This window comes from Spermophilus citellus (assembly GCF_964194105.1).
Source record: "Spermophilus citellus genome assembly, chromosome: 4".
Classification (NCBI taxonomy): Eukaryota; Metazoa; Chordata; class Mammalia; order Rodentia; family Sciuridae; genus Spermophilus; species Spermophilus citellus.
The window spans coordinates 192,290,637-192,313,920 of record NC_138185.1 but is presented as its reverse complement, the minus strand read 5'-3'; the positions used below and the strand labels follow the sequence as shown (position 1 = coordinate 192,313,920).

At 51.0% G+C, this 23,284-nt stretch overlaps 1 protein-coding gene across 1 annotated transcript; it reads right to left on the bottom strand.

The window, feature by feature from the left end:
* Positions 1-1,614: 1,614 nt before the first annotated feature.
* LOC308646929 (myosin-7) lies at positions 1,615-22,420 on the bottom strand. The gene is made up of 38 exons (XM_081290505.1): positions 22,182-22,420; positions 21,766-21,909; positions 21,335-21,491; positions 21,216-21,243; positions 20,370-20,478; positions 20,196-20,288; positions 20,032-20,095; positions 19,546-19,644; positions 19,206-19,309; positions 18,470-18,608; positions 18,257-18,375; positions 17,987-18,136; positions 17,554-17,724; positions 16,636-16,945; positions 16,315-16,382; positions 15,902-15,989; positions 14,928-15,045; positions 14,695-14,818; positions 14,274-14,410; positions 13,761-14,016; positions 12,709-12,951; positions 12,384-12,560; positions 11,427-11,572; positions 9,919-10,009; positions 8,815-9,204; positions 8,456-8,582; positions 8,152-8,270; positions 7,268-7,464; positions 6,540-6,723; positions 6,190-6,355; positions 5,911-6,035; positions 4,822-5,130; positions 4,383-4,586; positions 4,138-4,263; positions 3,755-4,030; positions 2,564-2,659; positions 2,307-2,441; positions 1,615-1,748 (listed from the first exon to the last, which is right to left on the bottom strand). Exons 1-38 carry the CDS (start codon positions 22,380-22,382, stop codon positions 1,731-1,733), a joined length of 5,808 nt encoding a protein of 1,935 aa, XP_081146631.1. The 5' UTR covers positions 22,383-22,420; the 3' UTR covers positions 1,615-1,730.
* Positions 22,421-23,284: the final 864 nt, after the last annotated feature.

Here is a 23,284-nt window from a genome sequence, read left to right as displayed (position 1 = left end):
CCTGTGTCTGTCTGTCTGTCCCTGTGTCTGACCTTTCTTTCCCTCTGCCTGGTTTCCCATCTCAAAGTCAGCCCAGGCCTCCGCTTCTTCTGGGCCCATGTCTGCCTGTCTTGGGGTCTGACATGAGGTTTGCCCTGTCTAGGTCAACCTCTTAGAGCTCTCAGCCTGTCTCTGCCTTTACATCTTGTTCTGGTTCCTCATCTACCTCTCTCCTGCTTACCCTCCTCCTTGGTTTTCCTGACTCTGGCATCTGAAGGTGACCAAGCATTCTTCTCTTCACCCACTGTCACTTCCTGCTCTTTGAGCTTCTCTGTGTGAGGCCCCCCTCATTTCCTCTTCTCACCCATCCCCTCTCAACCTCCTCCTTCCCCCAGAGACTCAACCTGGGGCCTGCCCTTGACTTTGCTATCTGTACCCAGACTGGCAGTCTTAGCAGCATCTATAACTCTTGCTCTATTAGGTTCTAGATCTTAGATTCCCATAACTTTTCCGTGTATTTCCATCTTCAAACGTGTCTTTCTTTTTCTCTACTCATCTCTTCATTACTCTCCAAGTCTATTCCTAGGAAGGGGAGAAGTGAGGAGGGAGCCAAGAGGAAGCTGAGAGGGCCTGGGTTCCTTCTAAGGCTTCCTCATGTCTGGTCTCTCTTTTTTCCCCATTTCCTCTGCTCATGGTGTCCCTAGGTTCTCCCTTCTCTCTTGACAGTACCCCCTCAGGCCTTTCCTTTTTCCATCCCTGTGCCCTTTAAATGCCCTCCCCTCACCTGCTATTTTCAATACTGCTGTCCCCTCCTCCCTGGCATAGTGCCCTTGCTCTGACTGCTTCACTTAGTGCTCAGAGAGACAATGGGACCCTTAGCTCCTCTGGGAACCTGGTCAGCCCTGGACTGAATATCCCCTCACCCCCACCTCTGGACACACATACTCCATGCACAGCCAGCTCCTGTTCCCCGGTCCTCCCTGGACTCTGAGCACTAAGTGAAGCAGTCATAGCAAGGGCACTATGCCCTGGGATGAGAGAGAGAAGAAAGATAGCTGTACTGAGGGTGCTTTTCTCCTGGCTGCGGTAGGGAGAGGCCTGGGCCCTGTGAGGGATGGTGTTGGAAGGGTTCGTGGACTACAGCCATGTAGAGGCTGTGTTCTCTGAGACATGCCAGGGGCTGCAGCAGAGAGGGCCATCACTTCAACAGCCTGCATGGCCCACACCTCTGTGGACCCCTGGGCACTGGTCAGCCCCTTCACACTAAACCTCCTCCCCATGGCCCAGATCCAGATAATACCAGTGTCGGACGGTGTTGACTGGGGCTGAGGTGTAGGACTCAGTGTGTCCTAGGTGAGATTTAGGGTTTTCCCTAAATTTCCTTTCACCCCAAGGGACGCTAGACCAAGGAGAAGGCTGGAAGAACAGGTGTCACCCCTCTGTTGATTTGGCTGGGTGGGGAAGAAGATTCCATGGGCCAGTTCTGCTGCTAGGAGGGTTCAGAGCCTCACAGACTCCGTGGAGAAACCTCCTAGCCTGACTTTTGAAGCTGCCCCTCCTCCTCTAGAACCCTACCCCACCCCCATCTGGGCCCCCTGGCTGTCAGGCAGTGAAGAACAGTCTAGAGGCAGGATCTCAGCTTCAAGGAAAATTGCTTTATTCTGCATCCTCCCAAGGGGCTCTTATAAAAGGCGTTGTGTCTGGGTCTTCATTGGCACCCTCAGGACTGGAGAGATCAAGATGTGGCAAAGCTATTCCTCATTCAAGCCCTTTTGAAAAAAAAAAAAACAAAAAAACAAAGTCCAAATTAGCTCTGGAGAGACAGGCATTGTGGGCAGGGGGCACAGAAAACAAAGGCGAGACCAGGGCATGGATGGAAACCCTGAGGTGGGTTTCCACTATGAGTGGGAGGGGGGAGTTCTGGAGGGTCGAGCTCTGGGTGGGCCAGAGGGAAGCTTCCTGGATGAGGACAAGGTGGTACTCTGGGATGTCCTTCTGATGCTTGAGTGGCAAAGTCAGAGGCCACTCATGTGGGAGGGAAATGAATCTAGCAGTTGGGGGGGGGGGATTGGAATATATTGGGTGTAGGTAAGTTGGGGTGTTGTAGGCTGGATGACAATTCTAGGGCTGGGATTTACAGGTCATTGAAAGTTAGAATCTTAGAAATCACAGGGAACTCAATTGTGTTGGCTTCTGGGGCTTTCTGGTTCAGTTAGGGAATAAATGAAAAGGAGGCAGCCATGGTGTGTGGGTGCTCTGTCTGAGGCTGGAGGAGCAGGTGCACCTGCTGTTGGAGGCAACAAGTGCAGCTCAGGGGAGGGACCCACCTTGGTGCCAATGTCACGGCTCTTGGCCCGAAGCTTGTTGACCTGGGACTCAGCGATGTCGGCCCGTTCCTCTGCCTCATCCAGCTCGTGCTGCACCTTTCGGAACTTGGACAGGTTGGTGTTGGCCTGCTCCTCCTATGGGGAGTGGGGGGATGTGAGGATGAGGTAAGACGAGGCCTGGGCTCTCATCCTCCAAAGAAGGGGGCCAGCTTCCCTTGGTCCCTCCTCCAGGCCTTGACCCCAGCAGGGTCACTCACCGCCTCCTCAGCCTGGCGCTTGTAGGCCTTGACTTTGAGCTGTAGCTTGTCCACCAGGTCCTGCAGCCGCAGCAGGTTCTTCCTATCCTCTTCAGTCTAGGGGTCAGGGGTGGGCAGGAGTGAGGCTGGTACAGTCATTAGGGGCAGTATCCTACCTCCAGCTTCTCTTGTCTTCTTTATCCTGAATGTAATATCCTGAACTGATTCTATTTTCTGATCCACACTAAACGCTTGAATTCTCCTTATAGTTTCTTATCCAAAAGTGTGAATATTGCCAGGTGTGATGGTGCATGCCTGTAATCTCAGTATCTCTGGAAGCTGAGGCAGAATTGTGAGTTCAAAGCCAGCCTCAGCAATTTAGCAAGGCCTTAAGCAACTCAGCAAGACCCTGTCTCTAAATAAAATATAAAAAGGGCTGGGGATTTGGCTCAGTGGTTAAGTGTCCCTGGGTTCAATCCCCAGTACCAAAAAAAGAAAAGATATATTTTAAATGATGTGTACCAGGAAGGAATATAAGGAATGGATGGTGGGATTCCTGAAATCATGCCCTAAATTGTGTGTGTGTACTCTTCTATGGAGCAGGCTCATGAAGGTCAGGACCTCATAGAGGATAAACTCCCTGGCTCTGGAGCTCAGTTTGTGCTGGGAGTGACTTTGGGGATGTGAGCATGATGGAATTTCCTGGGCTGCAATGGAGTGATTTAATCTAGGTTAAGGACAAAGTGTATTTACAGGAATGGTGACATACTGGATTGGTAGAGAAACAAATTCTAATTGAGAGTCTGATTTAGAACCATGAGAATCTGGAGGGTACTGTCCTGAGTAACTAAAACTTTGAGATTTGTTTAAAAGGCTTTGGTATGGCTTTGGTATCTTTTGGGGTGAGCGAGGCTACACATTTGTTTCCCGGGGAGCTGTGCTGGGTGAGCCCTGTCTGGAGCCCTGGGTGTATCCCCAAGGTATGGGCTGAGGGTGCATGTTGAGGTGGTGCACACACAGGCTAGGAAACTCAGAGACTGATGTCTGGGCCTGGGGACACCCTGGTGAGGCAGGGCTAGGCAGAGTGAAATAGGGCAGCCAGGGGCTGCACTCAACCCTTGCCCCAGAAAAGGTAAGAACAAACACTTCATTCCCTTGGGTGCTTGTCACTGTGGCTTAGTGCAAGGGCTAGAGTCACTGCCCTGCCCGCACCTGGTAGGTGAGCTCCTTGATGCGCCGCTCACTCTTCCTCATGCCCTTCACTGACTCTGCATTGCGCTTCTGCTCCACCTCCAGCTCATTCTCCAGCTCCCGCACCCGGGCCTCCAGCTTCTGCAGCTGCTTCTTGCCACCCTTGAGGGCGATCTGCTCAGCCTCGTCCAGCCGGTGCTGCAGGTCCTTGATGGTCTGCTCCATGTTCTTCTTCATGCGCTCCAGGTGGGCGCTTGTGTCCTGCTCCTTCTTCAGCTCCTCTGCCATCATGGCGGCCTGTGCACAGGAAAGCAGGGGTACATGGTGTGGTCAAGTCTTCACACCCTCACTGCCTAGCCCAGGGGACACGGGCCTGGAGTGGGTGAGCAGGGTGGGGGACTCACATCTGTGATGGCCTTCTTGGCCTTCTCCTCGGCATTCCTGCACTCCTGCACTGCCTCTTCCACTTCAGTCTGGAGCTGGGAGAGGTCTGCATCCATTTTCTTTTTCTGGTTGATGAGGCTGGTGTTCTGGGGTGGGTGGTGGACAGAGCAGGAAAGACATTGAGCATCCCTGTGTGGCTCCTGACCTTACCAGCTGAGTCCTGCAGCCCCTGCTCTATCCAGGAATGCACAGGGGTGCTGTCTACCTGGGAGTGCAGCAGCTGCACCCGCTCGCTGGTCTCAATCAGCTCCTGCTCAGCCAGCTTCCGTGACCGCTCAGTCTGCTCCACCACGGCCCGTAGCTCCTCCAGTTCAGCCTGGAGCAGATTGTTGCGCCTCTCCACGATGGCGATATTCTCCTTCAGGTCATCATTGGCGCGGACTGCATCATCCAGCTGGATCTGGGTGTCCTGAGGGTTAGAAGAATGAGCATGAGATTGAGAGATGGCCTCAGTGTCTTCACAAGGCCCTTAGGAGGAGCTGGATATGGGTGGAGAGCCCATTGCAGTAGCTTAGCAGGGACCTGATAAAGGTCTCTGCAATGACTGAAGGCAGGAGGGGGCTGGTGTCCCCTTAAAAGGACCCATGGAAGCCAATCCCCTTTCTGGATGAGGTGACCTCCTGCTTCCAAGAGTCTCTGTGTACCTTCAACAAGCTCTGGAGGCTCTTGACTTGCTTCTGGGCTTCAGCAGCCATGCGGTTGGCATGGCTGAGCTGGATCTCCATCTCATTGAGGTCACCTTCCATCTTTTTCTTCACCCGCAGGGCCTCATTGCGGCTGCGTGTCTCTGCATCCAGGGAGGTCTGCAGCGAGTCCACCACCCGCAGGTGGTTGCGCTTGGCCTGCTCCATCTCCTCGTCCTTCTCTGCCAGCTTCCGCTCAATCTCTGCCTTGATCTGGTTGAACTCCAGCTGGGCTCGAAGGATCTTGCCCTCTTCATGCTCCAGGGAGGCCTGGGAGGAGGGTGGGGAGAGGGGTCTGAGGCGGACAGTTAGTGCCCAGGGTGTGTGTGGTGGGCTTCTGTCCACAAACCATGGATACAGAGAGTGTGAGAATGATGTAAGTGACTCAGTCAGAGAAGGAGAAAGAGGAAGGAAGAAAGAGAATGTACCAGGCAAATGAAAACAAGCCTAAGAAAAGGTGATTCAGGCCCTCACAGTGGAGAGCCAGGCATGAAGACAAAGAGGAAAATGAAGAGAAAGGTGTTGCCAAGGAAACAGAGGCAATCAGGCACAGAGTGTTAAAAACACAGAGGCAGGCAGAGGCGGAAGGGGAGGTGAGTGGAAATGGGAACTCATCTAGGATACAATAAGTGAAATGTTTGCATGGAGTTGAGCGGTCCCACATGCATTCTTTCCCCAAATATTTTTTTTTTTTTTTTTTAAAGAGAGAATGAGAGAGGGGAGAGAGAGAGAGAGAGAGAGAGAGAGAGAGAGAGAGAGAGAGAGAGAGAGAATTTTTAATATTTATTTTTTAGTTCTCGGCGGACACAACATCTTTGTTGGTATGTGGTGCTGAGGATCGAACCCGGGTCGCACGCACGCCAGGCGAGTGCGCTACCGCTTGAGCCACATCCCCAGCCCCTCCCCAAATATTTTTTGAGTGCCTGCTATGTGCCAGGCACTGTCCTGATGGGTCAGTGTGCAAAACAGACCAAGGGGAGATGAGAGCAGAGACTGCAGCCATGAGTTTGGCCTCTGCCACCCCTTCCCCACCCCACCCTATGCACCCACCTCAGCCTCCTCCAGGGCTGACTGCAGCTCCAGCTTCTCGGCCTCTAGCTGCTTGCGGACTTTCTCCAGCTCGTGGATACTCTTTCCACTTGAACCCAGCTGCTCAGTCAGGTCAGAGATCTCCTCTGTGTGAAGGACATGTGACTCAGTTGGGGACTGCTGTGGTCCAAAACGGGCTGGAGGCATGTCTCTTTGCTTAGCCCCCCTTTGGGGTCCCTGGGCAGACCCTCCATGGGGACATTGCACATGTGGACCCTCCGTGCCTTAGGGCCAGCTCACCCTGCAGGTTCTTGTTCTCCCTCTTGAAGGTCTCCAGATGCTCCAGCGACTCCTCATAGGCGTTCTTGAGCTTGAAGAGCTCGGTGCTGAGGGAGCGAGCCTCCTTCTGCGAAGACTCCAACTCGGACTGTGACTCCTCATACTTCTGCTTCCACTCGGCCAGGATCTGCAAGGGACAAGGCTCACTGTGCAGCCTCCGCATCCAGTCCCAGGTCCAGGTGCTCCAGACCCCTGGCCTGGGCTCAGCCTTCCTCCCCTGCCTCCAAGGAGGTGGGCTCTGGCCCTGCACTGGTACCATGCCTGTGGCCCTCCAGACCTGCACACTGGCTGTGGCCCCACCCATGACCCACCTTGTCAAAGTTCCTCTGTTTCTTGTCCAGGGCTGCAGCGGCAGCGTTAGAGCGCTCCACGTCCACCATCAGGTCCTCGATCTCGTTCTGCAGCCGGTGCTTGGTTTTCTCCAGGGAAGAGCACTTGGCGTTGACGGCCTCCACGGCCTCCTCTGCATCCTGTAGCCTCTGGGCCAGCTTCTTCCTGCCCAGTGAAGGGTGGGAGAGGATGAGGAAGAAGGAGGGTGTAGATTTGGACAAGAGAAAACAACATGAGCCTTTCAGAAGACAACCTTGAAAACTTAGAAGTAGTGTTCAGAGAAGGCTAAGGACAGGCCCCAGGGACTGAGAACTGGGCAGGCAGAGTATCTTGGTGGCAGGCATGGAAGACCTGCAGCACCTGGGAGGAGTGGGGGTGGTGTCCCTCTGTCCCTAGACCAGCCTCTTGGCTGTGATGTGGAGGGGGCATGGGCTTCTACAGACCCTCCCATCCCACGCCACAGTGCCCCGCCCCATGGGAGCACTCAGCCCTCAGACAAACCTTTTGTTCGTCTTATATTCGGATGAGAAACATAACGCGAGCAAAAAGCTTCCCCGAGAGGAGCAGGAGGTGGGGCTGGGGCAGGATCCTCCTCTACTGTCAAACACTAGCTAAACATCCCCTGTGTGGCAGCTACTAAGAAGAGGACTGGGCAGAAAGTCCTGACCTCAAAGGGGCTTCAGCCAAAGGCCAGCTGATTGGAACTCACTTGGCCTCCTCCAGCTCCTCTGTTCTCTGGATGGCATCTGTCTCATACTTGGTCCTCCACTGGGCCACCTCTGAGTTGGCCTTGGATAGGACACGCTGCAGCTCAGCCTTGGCCTCTGTCTCTTCCTCATACTGCTCCCGAAGAAGGTCACAGTCATGCCGGGCCGACTGCAGTGCGTGGGCCAGGGCGTTCTTGGCCTGGGGAGAGGTGGACACCAGAAGCAGGGTCAGCTTCACCCATGAGGCAACACCAGCCCTTGCCCATCTCCTCACACCAATCTCAACTTGCTCCCTTGGCTTCCCCAGTGGACCTGGCACATTTTGCTGAGTATTAATAACAATGAGCGCCAGTACCGTGGCAGCCATCTCACCACTGCCACTTATGGGGGAAAGAGAGACTCAGAGAGGTCAGGAGGTTTCCCCAAGATCACCAGGCTATACGAGGCAGGTTAGTATTGAGCCCTGATGACTCTTTAACTCAGGTTCTTTCCCTTTTTTCATAAATTCAGTTTAATGTCTTTCTTCAGTTTAATGTCTTTCTTCAGTTTTCAGATGGTCCCACTAATCCCAGGACCCATTCATTAAGTCCCTGCATCCCATACTTATGCCCAGTCAAGGCTGTAACCTGCCTCCCTACTTTATTTTCTTGCCACCTCTTCACCCCCTATCTTCCACCCAGGGATGGCAGCAGAGAGGTTCAGGGCCCTGGCCTGGGAAACGGAGTTAGAAAGCATGTGGTAGGGTTTGGGTTATTATTTCTTTTGGGGATTTTCAGACACTAGTGGATAGACAGCAAGCTTCATTCTTGGGAAAGGAAGGGATGCAGATGCAAGGCCAGTTGGTGTGCCTCTTGTTTGGGCCTGGTTGCTGGAGTCCAGGCCTCACCTTAACCTCCTCCTCCAGCTGCCTCTTGAGGTCCTCCAGCTGTTGGGTGTAGGTGAGCTTGCCTCGGGTCAGCTGGGAGATTAGTGCCTCCTTCTCATCCAGCTGCCGGGACAGCTCACCTGGGGAGGCACCAAGGCACTCTCAACTCTTGAAAGTCAGCCATTCCTCTCTCTCCCCAACCCCTCCCTAACCCTCAGATCCCATTTTCTTCAGAGAGGCTATGCATGTGCATGTGCATGTGAAGGGTGTGTGTACCTGAGCCTGCGGTGGCTCAGGAGGCCCAGATACTGGGATCCAGCCTTACCATTCTCAGTCTGCAGCTTGGCCCGCTGGCTGGTGAGGTCATTGACAGAACGCTGGGTCTCCTCAGCCTTGCTTCGATGCTCATTCATCTGGTCCTCTAGAGTCCGGCACATCTTCTCCAGGTTCGCCTGAGAGAAGGATGAACAATGCATGGATGTTGGGGGTGGGGGCTGAAAGTAGTGAAGGGGAGCAATCAAAGGAGAAAAGAAGAGGGAAAATACGGAAGGGAGGAGGGGATTAGAGAACCATGTAGAAGAAGGCGAGTAGGAAAAGGAGCCATCAAGGAAGAAAGAAAAAAAGGGGGAAAAGTGGTAATAGGTAGAGGGACCTGGAGGAGGGAACTGGTGGAGCTGGGCTCACCTTGGCCTTGATGATCTGTTCCATGTTGGAGGTGACATCATCCAGCTCCAGCTTGAACTCGCTCTTCTCCTTCTCCAGCTTCTGTTTCACCCGCTGCAGGTTGTCGATCTGCTCACTCAGCTCGGCCACACTGTCAGCGTGCTTCTTGCGCAGGGCTGCAGCTGTGGCCTCATGCTGCAGCGTGGCCTCCTCCAGGTCCCTCCTCATCTTCTGGAACTCAGCCTCTCGCTTCTTGTTCATCTCGATCTGCACAGATGTGGCCCCTCCGGCCTCCTCCAGCCTCTCACTGATCTCCTCCAGCTCTCGGGACAGGTCTGAGCGCAGCTTCTCCACTTTGGCCCTGGCCGTGCGCTCAGCCTCCAGCTCCTCCTCCAGCTCCTCAATGCGTGCCTGGGCCCAGATGTGAAGAGTTTAGACCACCTGCTTGGACCCCTCCATTGGGCCCCCACCCCAAGGCTCTAAGACTCCTAGCCTGCTGGGAACATTAAGTGAATTTAGCTCTACTAGAGAGGTGGGCATGAAAGCATTTGGGGAAGGTGGCTTGAACAGCAGAGTTAGCCTTCCTTTGGGTGGATGCTATACATTCTTTTTATTGAAAGGAAAGCAGTTGAAGCTTGATCTTGAAGGTCAAAGAGGTCTGGGGCATTTAAATCAGTTAAAAGGGAAAAAAAGACCAAAGTTTAAAAGCAGTTATCTGTCTTATTAGACAACTGTAGATCTAACTCAGTGTCTGCTGTTGAGATAAGAACCTCAGAGTTCACTGTCAGTGTTGAAAGGCTCTTAACAGTCACCGGTACCAGGGGAAGGCATGGAGACCCAGAAATCTGGAGCGGTCTTCCCATATTCACCCAGCTAAGGCCAAGCTGAGACAGGAAACCAGGATTTCTACCCTCCAGACCTACACCTTTTCAGGGTCTCTTCTGATGTTTTCCTTGAATCACACAGCCCTTTTAGGGGACACTGTGATAGCTTTGTGTGTCCTTTCATGAACACAAGGTAAGCTCCTATAATTCTCGGGGATGGGATATCCTGCAGGAGGGAAGCAGGGAGGCTGAGAACCAACTCAAGGACTGCAGTGTCCAGCCTGGGCTTTCTAGACCTCACCTGAAGCTCTTTGAGCTTCTTCTGCAGCTGGCTTCCCAGGGCCTGTTCATCTTCAATCCTGGCATTGAGTGCATTCAGCTCAAAGTCCTTCCTGTAGGGAAGAAGTGAGGGTGAGGTAAGGCTAGCTGTGTTCTCTGGAGGCCCAATAGCAATCACTGGAGATTACAATGAAACAAATAGAGAATAGGATTTAATCAGAAAATTGTCCATGGAAAGGTAGCAGAATACAACAATTACTAATAGGGCATTATGTAAAATTGTGGATGTGTAACCGATGTGATTCTGCAATCTGCATTTGGGGTAAAATTGGGGGTTCATAACCCACTTCAATCTAATGTATGAAATATGATATGTCAAGAGCTTTGTAATGTTGTGAACAACCAATAAAAAATTAAAAAAAAAAAAAAGAAAAAAAAAAAAAAGAAAATTGTCCATGGGTATGTAGGATCCCTGAACATCTGTCATAGGATCGAAGTCCAACAATAATGTAGTGGGAATAGCCTGGTAAACTGGGCTCTGTGGGTCTTTCCTCTCTTTTTTTCTTCCATCTGAAAAACGAAAAGGTTGGACTAGCTTATTTTTAGTTTGTTACTTTGGACAACTTGTTAACCTTTATGAGCCTTAGTTTCCTTGGTAGGACTCAAGATACCATCTTTAAAATGTGGCTGAAGACGGCTGGGGAGGCTGAAGCAGGGGGATCATAAGTTCAAAGAAACTTAGAGAGGCACTAAGCAACTTGGAAAGACCCTGTGTTTAAATAAAATATAAAAAGTTCTGTGGCTTAGTGTAAGTGCCTCTGGGTTCAATCCCCAGTACCAAAAAAAAAAAAAAAAAAAAAAAAAGTGGCTGAGGAACTAATGGGGTCCTAGATCGATTCATTCATTCAGTAAATTCTGCACCTGGGAAAGTGAGAAGACCCCTGTGCAAACACAAGTTGAGGTACCATAAGATCCTCAGGTATCAAAATATGTTCTACAACTCACCATTCACCAAGTCTGGAAGGTGGGTGTATATACTTTGGGAGGATTTGAAATAATTGGGACCACAAGTTACTTGGAAAAAGAAATGAACTGGCCCCTCCACTTCTTGGGCATGTGGGCAGACCCATTTCTTTGAGGCTTTCTGGGTTCTCTCTGAAAAACCCAAAGGGACTTTCCTGAGAGATCTTGTGTGACGGCTTCCTCCACGTCAAGGAACTGATCTCCAATAGAGTCATGTACAAAAGGGACCAAGCACTTGTTTTCATCCCTACTGAGTGCCCCATAGGAAGAAAGGGCTTGAGGGATCCAAGTGAAACTTTTTGCCAGAGAGGACAACAAGACCCTGATGTATGGGTCTTGGGGAGCACAGCCCTCTTCCCGGGGAACTTTGCTGAAGTTTAAGCATCTTGTTATGGAAGCTGCCTGAGGGCGTGGCCTCTCAGGTTGGGTGTCAGCTTGTCTTGCTATGGGCAGAGCAGGCTGCAGGGCTGGGGAGGAGGAAAGGTAGTGGGGAGCAGAACATTGTACTTTTTTAGCCGCTCATCCAGCTGCTGCTTGTCATTCTCCAGGTCCATGATGCTCTCTTGGGTCAGCTTCAGGTCACCCTCCAGTTTCCTCTTCGCTCGCTCCAGATCCATGCGCACCTTCTTCTCCTGCTCCAGGGATCCCTCCAGCTGGTGAAGACAAGGCCCAGCCATGCCCCATGAGGTCAGGCACCTGACTTGGTGATTTTGTAGCTCAGTTACTTCACATTTGGGGAATCTTAGGGGAGCATCCAAGACTTGGAAAAACTTCCCCAGAGTGGGCCAAATGTTCCCAGGGATTGTGAGAGCACCTACCACGGAGAGACTGCTCGACACATATTTAAGGAATGAAGGAATGATTGTGGGACAAAACCTCAAAGCTATATATATATTCATTCATTCAGCATCGTATAAGCACTTACTGTTGCCAGGCTGTGGGCTAGGCTCTGCAGACACAAGTGTCTGTACAAGTTCCTGTCTAAAGGGAGCTCTCAGTCTTGAGCTATGACAGATATTTAAATAAGTATAGAGTGAGAGGACATCCATAGGCCATATATACCCATCTGAGGGAACAGTGATCACTCATGATCAGATCTGCCAAAAATATCAGAAGTGAAAAGATCCTCCTTGAGGAGCCTCACAAAATTCTCAAAGACATATATCATAGTCTTACCAGAAGTCCCCTAAATCCTGTGGTCAAAGGAAGAGATATATGGGCTTAAAACTAAATTAAATAAGAAAGTCCATCTCTATCATTGATCATATCAGTGGGATTAGATGCATAATTCAGAATGGATCACCCTCTTCGTTTCCTTTTTCCCAGTTTCCTTCAGGAAGGTATCAGGAGAGTGAACTTCCTCCAACACTCCCCTCCCAAAATACACACACAGCCACACAACCACACCCTTTGAACACAGATGGACATTTTATATCTAGACCCTGTCACTCTGAGTCTACTTACATCATCCACCTGCTGCTCTAGCTTGACCTTGGCTTTGGTGAGGGTGTTGACCTTGTCCTCCTCAGCCTGAAGGTCATCCAGGGCCTGCTGGTGGGCCTCTTGCAGAGCTTTCTTCTCCTTGGTCAGTTTGGCAATGATCTCATCCAGCCCAGCCATCTCCTCTGTCAGGTTCTTCACCTGTCAATCCCAAACCCCAGCCCCTTTAAGGTCAAAGGTCACTGGTCTGGAGACATCTCTGGGGACCTCCATGTCAAGGACCAGGACCACATGCTGGCCTGGGAATCCTGAGGAGACCTGAGCTGGAGTCAGAGGGAGCTGCCCTCACCTTGTTCTCTGTTGCGTGCTTCTCCTTCTCCACCTTGGCCAGTGTCAGCTCCAAGTCATCAATGTCCCTTTTGAGCTCAGAGCACTCATCTTCCAGCTTGCGCTTCTTGGCAGTGAGCTCAGCATTCATCTCCTCCTCATCCTCCAGCCTCTCGGTCATCTCCTTCACCTTGGCCTCCAGCTGGATCTTGTTCTTGATCAGCTGGTCGCAGCGCTCCTCTGCATCAGCCAGGTTGTCTTGTTCCTGAGGGAAAGGCACAGAGGGGGGGTTGTTTAGCCGGCAGAGTCCTTGTCCTTGTGGTTAGATGAGGGGAAAGGTACATCCCTCAAAGGGAGTGGAACTCTAGGGTATTCTCAGTTGAGTAGAGTCTTGGAAGGATAGGAAAGGGAAGAGTTTTAGAAAATATGAGTTGGGAGCATTGGGCAGAGGAGGAGAGAATGAGGAAGCTAGGCATCTTTATTTGTCTCTCTTTCTCTAGACTTCTCCTTTGAAGAAAGGGAACTGCATTTGCAGTTGCCAAACACTTTTACGTATTTACAATGTAGTGAGATAGGCAGATTTATTCCATTTAGAGATGAAGAAATTGAGGCTCAAAGATGACTTCTGGGCTGGAAGTGGTGGCACACTCCTATAATCCCTGTGACTTGGGAGGCTGAGTTCAAAGCCGGTCAGCAATTTAACAAGGCCTAAGCAACTGAGTGAGACCCTGTCTCTAAATAAAATATAAAATAGGACTGGGGATGTGGTTCAGTGGTTAAGTGCCGCTGAGTTCAATCCCTAGTATAAAAAAAAAAAAAGATTTGTGGTTTCCTTAAGGTCATAAAATTATTAAGCTGTGGATCTAGACTGAACTCAGGAAGAAAGCATATATATTTTAAAATTAGTTCTTTTACCCTTTCCTCCTCCTGAGGGACCACCTTGGGGGTCTTTGGAAATGAAATATTTTGCCTGTGAAAGGACAAGATGGTGAGCCCCTGTGTGGGGAGGGGTAGAGTTGTGGGACATATGGGAAGAGAAAGGTGGAAGGGCCAATAATGGCCCAGGAACCTCACCGCCTGCACTTGGAGCTGCAGGTCATTCTTTTCCTGCAACAGGGACACCATCTTCTCCTCTAGTTCCTTCCGGCGAGCCTCAGACTTCTCCAGTGCATCTTTGATGCGCCCGAACTCCTCCTTCATAGTAGCCATCTCCTTCTCTGTCTCTGCGCTCTTCAGCAGTGGCTTGATCTTGAAGTAGAGCTTCATCCACGGCCAATTCTTGACTCCCATGAAGGCCCGAATGTTCCACTGGATTATTAGCAGGGAGTCTCTGCAAGGGCCCAGCAAGAGGAGTGGTGAGAGAGCCTTCCTGACTCCTTCCCACCTGAGGCCCTGACTCCTAGGTAACACCCCCTTTTCTCCATCCATCCCACCCTTCCTGAGGCCCTTCAACCCTAGGGACCACAATGTATCCACGGGAGCCCTTGCCTCTATTTTTGAAGACCCAGTGAGGTCTTTCTCTTGACACTGCCTTTGAACCAGTCTTGGTCTCAGAGAGGCTGGGAATGTCCTTTTGAGATCTCTCACCTGCGTTCCAGCAGCTTCTTAAACTCCATTCTGGAGAGGACACCCCGGGACTGTGCCTGGATGCGTGTGATGATGCGGCTTAGCCTCTCATCTCGCATCTCCTCCAGCAACCCCAGCAGACCCGCTTTGAAGAACACCTGCAGAGAAAGTGTGTGTCAGCCATGACTAGAAAGATGTATGAGGGAAAAGAGGTGGTGGAGATGATCTTGGGAAGAGCAGCATTTAGAAATTAATTGAAGGGAGGAGGTCAGTGGTATTTGGAACTGGAATGGGAGAGGTGTTTGCCGGGCTGGGGAGCATTTGAACCACAGCACATGGTCCAGAGTATCCCCAAGATGATTGGCAAAAGGAGTCAAGAGGTGAGGAATCAAAGGACAAGAGACACCTTCCTTTAAATAATTTGTTTCTTGCTTTTCCTCACCTTGGTGTGGCCAAACTTGTACTGGTTGTGGTCAATGTCCAGAGAGCTCAGCAGTTTCTCTGCCCCTTTCCTGCTGTCAATGAACTGTCCCTCAGGGATGGCCGCTGGGTTCAGGATGCGATACCTGGGGAGAGGATTGCTGGGGTCACTGCACTGTACATAGATTCTGCTCTGCCTACAAAATTCTAAGGATGCCTGCAGACTCCTGCACTCTGGGGCACATCTGTACCCACCTCTGCCGGAAGTCCCCGTAGAGGATGCGGTTGGGGAAGCCCTTCCTGCAGATGCGGATGCCCTCCAGCACGCCGTTGCAGCGCAGCTGGTGCATGACCAGGGGGTTGTCCATCACCCCTGTGGCAAGAGGGAAAAGCAGATTGTGTAAGGAGAGCACTGGGATAAGAGCCCAAAAGTTCTGGGTTCTGATCATGGCCCTGGCACTTATTAGCCTATAACTTAGCACGTCAGTTAATAATAATAATCCTCCATTTGTTTCATTTTTTCCCCTAGCATACTTTTAGGAATAACCAAAGGCTTTCACATTTTTTTATATGGCTTATACCTGTTTTCATAGGTGGTGGTCAGGACAGCTATATTCCTTTTTCTGGAGGAGAAGGCTAAAGCCAAATGGATTAAATGACTTGCCAAAGGTCACAGAGCTGATCAAGATCAGAGCCAGGCCTTGAACCCAGGTCCCTGAGCTTCTTTCTGTCTCCTTACAGATAAAAATGGATAGACAGAACTGGGTGCAGTAGCACACACCTGCAATCCTGGCTACTTGGGAGCTGAGGCAGGAGGGTCACAAGTTTGAAGCCAGCCTGGGCAACTTAGTGAGACCCTCTCTTAACGTAAAAATAAAAAGAGCTGGGGATAGAGCCCAGTCAAAGTGTGCCCCTGGATTCAATTCCTAGTGTTGCGTATACACACACATACACACATACACACACACACACACACACACACACACTGGATAGATAGTTCTTGAATTTCTCATTTTAGGGTTGAAAGTCACTGATGAGGTGATGTCCATCAAAGTGCTATCCAGAATTACACATTCCAAACATAAGGTAGCACTGGGAGCAGGTGGTCTGGGACACCTCACAGGGGATAGGAGAAGAATGTCATTTGGAAAGAATAATGGTGGTTAGGAGATGACTTATAGGGGCCTGTCCCTGGCCCATCCATGGGCTGGCCTGAGTGCATGGCTCACCTGGGGACTTTGTCTCATTGGGGATGATGCAACGCACAAAATGGGGGTGGGTGGAGCGGAGGTTGGTCATTAACTTGTTCAGATTTTCCTGTGGCAGAAAAAACAAGAGTGAAAAGTTAAAAAAAAAGTAAAGAAAAAGAAGTAGGAAAGGAAGAGATGGAAGAGAAAGAGAGATGAAGAGAATGCAAGAGGATGAAAAGGGTGGGAAGCAGATGGAAATGAGAGGTGAGATTAGAGGCCAGTAGATGACAGGAATTGATGACCAAGAGAAAGGATCAAGAATGCATAGGGGAGACTTGGAGGGAGAGGAATAGGAGATGAAGAAGGCAGGGAAGGGCCAGGGCTGTGTGGGGGTTCGGGCACCACAGTTGATAGGGAGCCATGATGAATCAGAACTGGGGCCACACACTTACCCTGTGCAGAGCTGACACAGTCTGAAAGGATGAGCCTTTCTTGGCTTTGCCTTTACCCTTTTCAACAGCTGTGGGAAAGGGATACAACAAAAATAAGACCATTGGGTGTGTGGAGAATCGAGGCATGGGGTGAAGAATCACAGCTTCTCTTCGCATCCCACTGGCCGACCCAGTCTTCAATATAGTCACCTCCACCCACTTCCATCCCATTCAGTCTGTAAACCTTAGGGCGGGAAACAGTGTGGTGTAGCAATTGACCTGTTTCAGAAGCATGGCAGAAACTGTTTCTCAGTCCCCTGGGGTGCCTCCATCTCTACTTACGTGCATCAGCCCCGGCGTAGTTGGCAAATAGGTTGCTGAGAAGCTTGAGGGAGGACTTCTGGTACAAGCCCACCACTGTCTCATTGAGTGGGTCTTTGTTCTTCTGCAGCCAGCCCAAGATGTTGTAGTCCACAATGCCGGCATAGTGGATCAGGGAGAAGTGGGCTTCCTGCTTCCCCTTGATATTGCGTGGCTTCTGGAAGTTGTTGGACTTGCCCAGGTGGTTGTCATAAAGCTTGGCCTTGAAGGTCATGTCAGTGGCCTTGGGGAACATGCACTCCTCTTCCAGGATGGACATGATGCCCATGGGCTGGGGGTAGAGGGGAGAGCATCACTGAGTGTGCATCACACAGTGGAAATGGATTCTGCTCCACTGTCAATATTTGCTCATGGAGATGCCCCTTGTTGTATCAAGGTATTAGGCTCAGTTCTGAGGACAGTCATCTATCGACTAGCATCTGCTCAAGTTTTCCACAATAGAGAATTTTATTGATGACCGAGGGACCCTAGTGAAAATCTTGAAATGTGGCTGCTGTTTGGGCTTTACATATCACTCCATCATCCAGATCCCTGAGATGCCAGGGTTGAAAATAAGTGTACTTTTATGACCCCCCCCCATGCTACCCTTACATATCCTGATCCTTGGGTGTAAACAAGGGCCATTAAACACTCTAGTGGGGGAGTGTCCTGCAGGTGTCCATCATCCATGTGTCCACTCCCAAGCCCCTGGAAACTCAGCTGTTTCAGTTGCCTCCCTCTCCTGGATAATAGGACGACAACAGGGCTCTGGAAACTTGGGCTTGAGACTCTTCAGCCTCACTTCTATTAATTATTCAGATCACATTCCCCTAAGGGAGAAGGGCTGCTGCTTTGTCTGATCTAGCAGAGGAGGGAGACACAGGTTGCAGGGCCAGGCACCTTCTCGATGAGGTCGATGCAGGCCTGCAGGTCCATTCCAAAGTCGATGAACTCCCACTCGATGCCCTCCTTCTTGTACTCCTCCTGCTCCAGCACGAACATGTGGTGGTTGAAGAACTGCTGCAGCTTCTCGTTGGTGAAGTTGATGCAGAGCTGCTCAAAGCTGTTGAACTGCAGGCAGGGAGGGGCAGGAGCAGGTCAGGCAGGCAGGTGTCTGGGTGGCCATGGGGGTCAGCCCAGGGCTGTGCCATGCACCATGCCCAAGCCCAGCAGGGGTGGGGCTGGTCCCCTCCCAGGTCAGGGCAGGGGAAGGAGGGCTTGCCCTGAGGACAGGGACAATGACTGTCCTGTCAGTGCCACTGCCTTTCTGTGCTTGACCCATAGCTGGCCCTCCACAAGTGACTGTGAGTGTGCAAGTGGCTCCCTGGCTCACATCAAAGATCTCGAAGCCAGCGATGTCCAGGACTCCTATGAAGTACTGGCGTGGCTGCTTGGTCTCCAGGGTGGCGTTGATGCGTGTCACCATCCAGTTGAACATTTTCTCATACACAGCCTTGGCCAATGCTCCGGTGGCATATATCACCTGTGAGGTAGAGGAAAGACCCAGATGAACAGGTTTGCCAGGAGGAAGGAATTTGAAAGCTCCCACCTCTCCATACTAAGATCCCCACCCCATCCATTTTATCTTCTGAAAATGACCCACCTGCTGGACATTCTGTCCCTTGGTGACATACTCATTGCCCACTTTCACCCGAGGGTGGCACAGCCCCTTGAGCAGGTCAGCTGAGTTCAGTCCCATAAGGTAGGCGGACTTGTCAGCCTCTAAAAGGAAAAGTCAAGTAGCAAATTTGGTAAGGGTTCGACTGCTCAGTACATGTGGCCCTCAGTGACTCTGCCCAGCTTCCCTGCCTCCCACCTTCAGTGCCATCGGGCTCCGCCTGTTCCTCCCGCTGCTTCTGTTTGAACTTCATGTTTCCAAAGTGCATGATGGCGCCTGTCAGCTTGTAAATGGAGCTCTTCTCTTCTGAAGTGAAGCCCAATACATCAAAGGCATTCTGTAGGCAGACCCCAAATTGGAGGATCCCAGAAAAGGAAGTATGACTGGTAAATGAGATCACTCATAAATTGGAGAGAACTTGCATTCTTAATCCCTGTGGGTTCCCAGACGCCCACGCCCCGCAGGGAACTCCAAAACAAAGATGGAAGATTCAAGAGCAGGGTGTGGCCTCGGCTCCGCCCACTCTCAATAGTCCTAGGTCTTTTCTGGAGCTGTACCCACTTATGATTCTAGTCGCTGCACTTGCTCCCCTGCTGGCCTCCCACACCTTCTGTAGCTGTTCTTTACCTAATAGCCTTCCTCAGCCCCGTGACTCCTTTTCCCTTCTCCTTGGTGATGCCTTATTTCTTGCCTTGTCTGCCTCTGAGTCCCATGGCTTTCAGCCCTCTCTTGTTTGATTGAACGCCAAATACTGGCCTGGCCTATCTCATCTCACACATATCCCAGCATACCCTGGTGACAGGGCACATTCTGGCTATCAGGGAGTCCATACAACTGACAGCCAATGTCTTAGCTTTATTCCTCAAGTGGTGAACTAGCCAATTGTGCCCCTGCTGCCCATTTTCCGCCTTTGCCTTGGTCCTCACACACTTACATCAGTGGCCATGAGCTCCTCAGAGTCATCGATTGAGGCCACAGTGGTCTCTCCTTGGGAGATGAATGCATAATCATAGGGGTTGTTGGTGATCAGCAGCATGTCTAGGAGGGGGGAATGCGGTTCCAATATGACACAAGCCCCTGGCTTTCATGGGGGCTGCCAGCCATGCACATAGCCCTGGGGCAACACAGGATAGGGCTTGTCTTGGCTCTGCATCCCACAGAACTGAATCTAACAGTGCCGTGAAGCCCAGGGCATGCTAACTGAATCCAGCCACAAGCAGCAGGGACCAGGTTGCCATGGAGATAGCTGGTCTCCGTTGGTGGCTCTGACTCACCCAGCAACTCAGGCTTTTTGTTAGACAGGATTTGGTAGAAAATGTGATAATCTCTCTCTGCTTTCAGCTGGAAAATAACTCTGGATTTTTCCAGAAGGTCTGTGAACCGTCAGACAGAAGGAGAGAAAGGAAAAGGTTAGATTTTCAGATACAAGAAAAAAGAGGAAGATAAATGATAAACGTAGCAAGCAAAAGTCAGAGGGGGTGGACTGGCATGGTACACAGAGCTCACACTCACAGATGAAGACAAAGACCCAAAAGGAGAGGGATCATCTCAGACAAAAATCACAGAGAAACATACACAAATGTACAGAGACAGAGACAGATAAAGACCCAGAGCAAGTCTCAGGGAAAGACAAATATACAGTCCTAGAGACACAGACGCATAGAGACAGACAGGAAGAGGGGAGAAAAACAGAGTTGGGGTGGGGAGATGAGATGATCAAGGACAAATTTGCTGAGCCCTAGCAAATTCTTGGTACTCACAGGTCTCTATGTCTGCAGATGCCAGTTTCCCTGTAGCTCCAAAGTGGATTCGAATGAATTTCCCCTGAAGAGATGGAGGAGGGTGGTGATGAGTTGGGGGAAGGCTCATACTTGAGGCCATCCCTTCAACTCAAGTCCCAAGCTCAAGGTCAGGGACCACTCACAAAACGGGAAGAGTTGTCATTCCGGACAGTCTTGGCGTTGCCAAAGGCCTCCAGAGCAGGGTTTGCCTGGATAATTTGATCCTCCAGGGTACCCTGAAGAGTCAAGGAAGAATGGCAGATGAGAGGCTGCCCCTCCCTTTCTTCAGCGCAAGCCTTGGAGGACACCTGGCCTACCTTGCCTGGGTTCTGGTCCTTTTTGCTGCGGTCCCCAATGGCGGCGATCACAGCAAAGTACTGGATGACCCTCTTGGTGTTGACCGTCTTCCCAGCCCCAGATTCTCCGCTGTCAGGAGAGTCAGGGGTTCATTAGACAGAGAGCAACACTGCTTGAGTGAGGAGAGAATGTCTGTCTGTTTTTTTTTAATTTTTTTTAGATCTTTTATTTTATTTATTAATTTAATTTATATGAGGTGCTGAGGATCGAACCCAGGGTTTCACACATGCCAGGCAAGCACTCTACCACTGAGCCACAACCCCAGCCCAGAGAAAATGTCTGTTTTATCTGGGAGTAGGATCCCTGAGCAGGAAGCTGCTGGATAAGAGGTACCCAAAACACACAACCATCTTCAGACATTCATAGGGTTAGGGGTAACAGCCGGGCAAAAGGAGGTGCTGGGTTTGGGCAGGTTGAGCCCATGCTTGATGGGGCAAGGTCAGTAGGAAGAGATAGGCCTCGGGTGTTTTAGAAAAGAATGGATGGGGCTTAAAGAATGAGGAAAGTTCCTAAAGGAAAAGATGAAGGAAAATGAAGAGGAGAAGAAGACACGGTAGCAATAATCTTATGGGTGAATGGTGAGTTAGAGGAGAGTAGGCAAAGGAGATGAGAGAGGAAAAATAGGAGAGGGCTGGGGAGGAGAAAATAAGAGGAGAAAGCAAAGAGAAGGGTCAGGGCAAAGATCAGAGAAGAAAAGGGAGATGAGCATGAAGGCAGAGGAGAAGAGGAAGGACTATAGTGCTCTGGGTCCCTGCTGGGGCTGGGCTTAGGAATTCTGGAAGGGAACAGTGCAAGACTACACTCACGTGATGAGGATGGACTGGTTCTCCCGATCTGGAAGAGAAAAGAGGAGAGGCAATGCAGTGAGGGCTGAGGGCTCAGCTGGGGGTTGGGTGGACAGGCACAGGGCAGGTGCAGGGCTCACCTGTCAGCATGTACTGATAGGCGTTGTCAGAGATGGAGAAGATGTGAGGTGGGGCCTCGCTCCTCTTCTTGCCCCGGTAGGCGGCCACCACCTCGGCATTGTACACTGGCAGCCACTTGTAGGGGTTGACAGTGACACAGAAGAGGCCCGAGTAGGTCTAGAAATAGAAAAAGTGGGTTTCTAGTGATGAAGTGGGGAGAGGTGGTGATTTTCGGAGTTAAAGACCCCAGGGGAGGAGAAAGGGAAATGGAAAACTCTAAATGGGTTCTTATGAGTCATGCCAGCCCAAGGCATTTGAATGGAGCAAGGATTTAGGGACTAAATAGAGTGCAACACTGCCTGGGCACCAGAAGTAGATATTTTGGCTCAGGAGTGGAAACCCTTGGGTCAGGATGGTCCATTCCAATGGAGAGCCTGGTGCCTCCACTCACGTAGATCATCCAGGAGGCGTAGCGCTCCTTAAGGTTGTACAGCACCGCCGGCTCGTGCAGGAAGGTCAGCATGGCCATGTCCTCAATCTTGTCAAACTTGGGTGGGTTCTGCTGCATCACCTGGTCCTCCTTCACGGTCACTGTCTGCAACATCCCCCAGAGACCCTCCTGTCAGCCTGTGTTTCCCCTTCTCCCTCATCAGGGAAAGGAGGAGGGCATGTTACAAGACCCTGGTATCCAGCTGGGAAGGAACCAGGATCTCACCGAGAGCCCAGATTGGATGCTGGGAATGAGAAGGGCTCTTTGATGTTTGGATCTCTATCCAAAGGGAAGGAGACTCAGCCTGGCACAGTGGCACATGCCTATAATCCCAGAGGTGAGCCCATCCCAGGTGTGGGGATGTGGTAGACACCCACCTTGCCATTCTCAGTCTCAGCAGTGACTTTGCCACCTTCTCGAGACACAATCTTGGCCTTGACAAACTCTTCTTTTTCATCAGGCACAAAGACATCCTTCTTGAGGTCAAAGGGCCTGGTCTGGGCTTCCAGCCGCTCCTTCTCTGATTTGCGCAGGAAGGGGGCGGCAGCCCCAAATGCGGCCATCTCCGCATCCACCATGGCTGTGCCTAGAGTAAGCAGGAGAAGCTGTGTTTCCTCCCATTGCTCTCTCCTTTAGGTGGGAATCCCCAAACCTAACACATGCTCAAGAGGAGTTACCAGTGAGTCCCTCATTCTTAACCAGAGAACAGTCTAGCAAACCCACCAGGGTAGAAGGGACAACCAGCTTTTGTTCAGGCTAGGGCTGTCCTAGGGGTCAGAAGAGTGTCTTGCACTGCTTCTGAGAGCAGGAATCTGACTACATCCATCTTTGACCCTCACCAACCTCTACCCTCCCCCAGAAGTTATAGATAAGTTGCTCTTGGTAGCCAAGATGTCCTCCCACAGGCAAGGCAGAAGTGGGAGAGTTCCATAACTTGGGTTTGGGGCTATAATGCCCAGTCTTCCCAGATCCCTCGCACTCTGTCTTCAGCTTTTCTTACATTGGTTTCTCAAATGTGTCTAGAGATGAGGAAGGGAGCCCAGGCCTGCAGGGGACATGGAGAGTGGCCCAACCTGACTAGTACCACTTCCCCTCTTCTCCCTGGCTCTGTCCTTTGGCACAACCACCCTTCCCTGGAACTGAATCAAGTTGGAAGTGGTGGTCAGCTTCTCAGGTCCCATGCTCTTTCTTCCTTTCCAAACACTATTTCCTTTCCCCCAATGACTAGTTCTAACAGTTTCCTGGTGTTAATGCAACACTTGAGCCCCAATCCTCCCACTCTTGGGAGATGGTCCCACCTTCGTATATACCCAGGCAGTGAAACTTTTTTTGAGTCACCTGAAAAACAATAGTGGTCACATTCGTTCAGGGTTTTCATTCAAAACACTTCTATGCACATTCACTTACTCAATCCTCACCCCACTGGACAGAAGAGGGAATCAGGGTTAAGTGGCCTGCTTGTCCAAGACAAAACAATAAG

What these genes read in the sequence shown, in the direction of transcription:
- LOC308646929 (XM_081290505.1), bottom strand. Translation starts at nt 22,382, where the DNA reads ATGGTGGATGCGGAGATGGCCGCATTTGGGGCTGCCGCCCCCTTCCTG. An exon ending in AGCACGCAACAGAGAACAAG is followed by an intron (nt 12,561 to 12,708) that starts GTGAGGGCAGCT and finishes TGGGATTGACAG; the next exon opens with GTGAAGAACCTGACAGAGGA. An exon ending in TGCAGCTGCTGCACTCCCAG is followed by an intron (nt 4,264 to 4,382) that starts GTAGACAGCACC and finishes CACCCACCCCAG; the next exon opens with AACACCAGCCTCATCAACCA.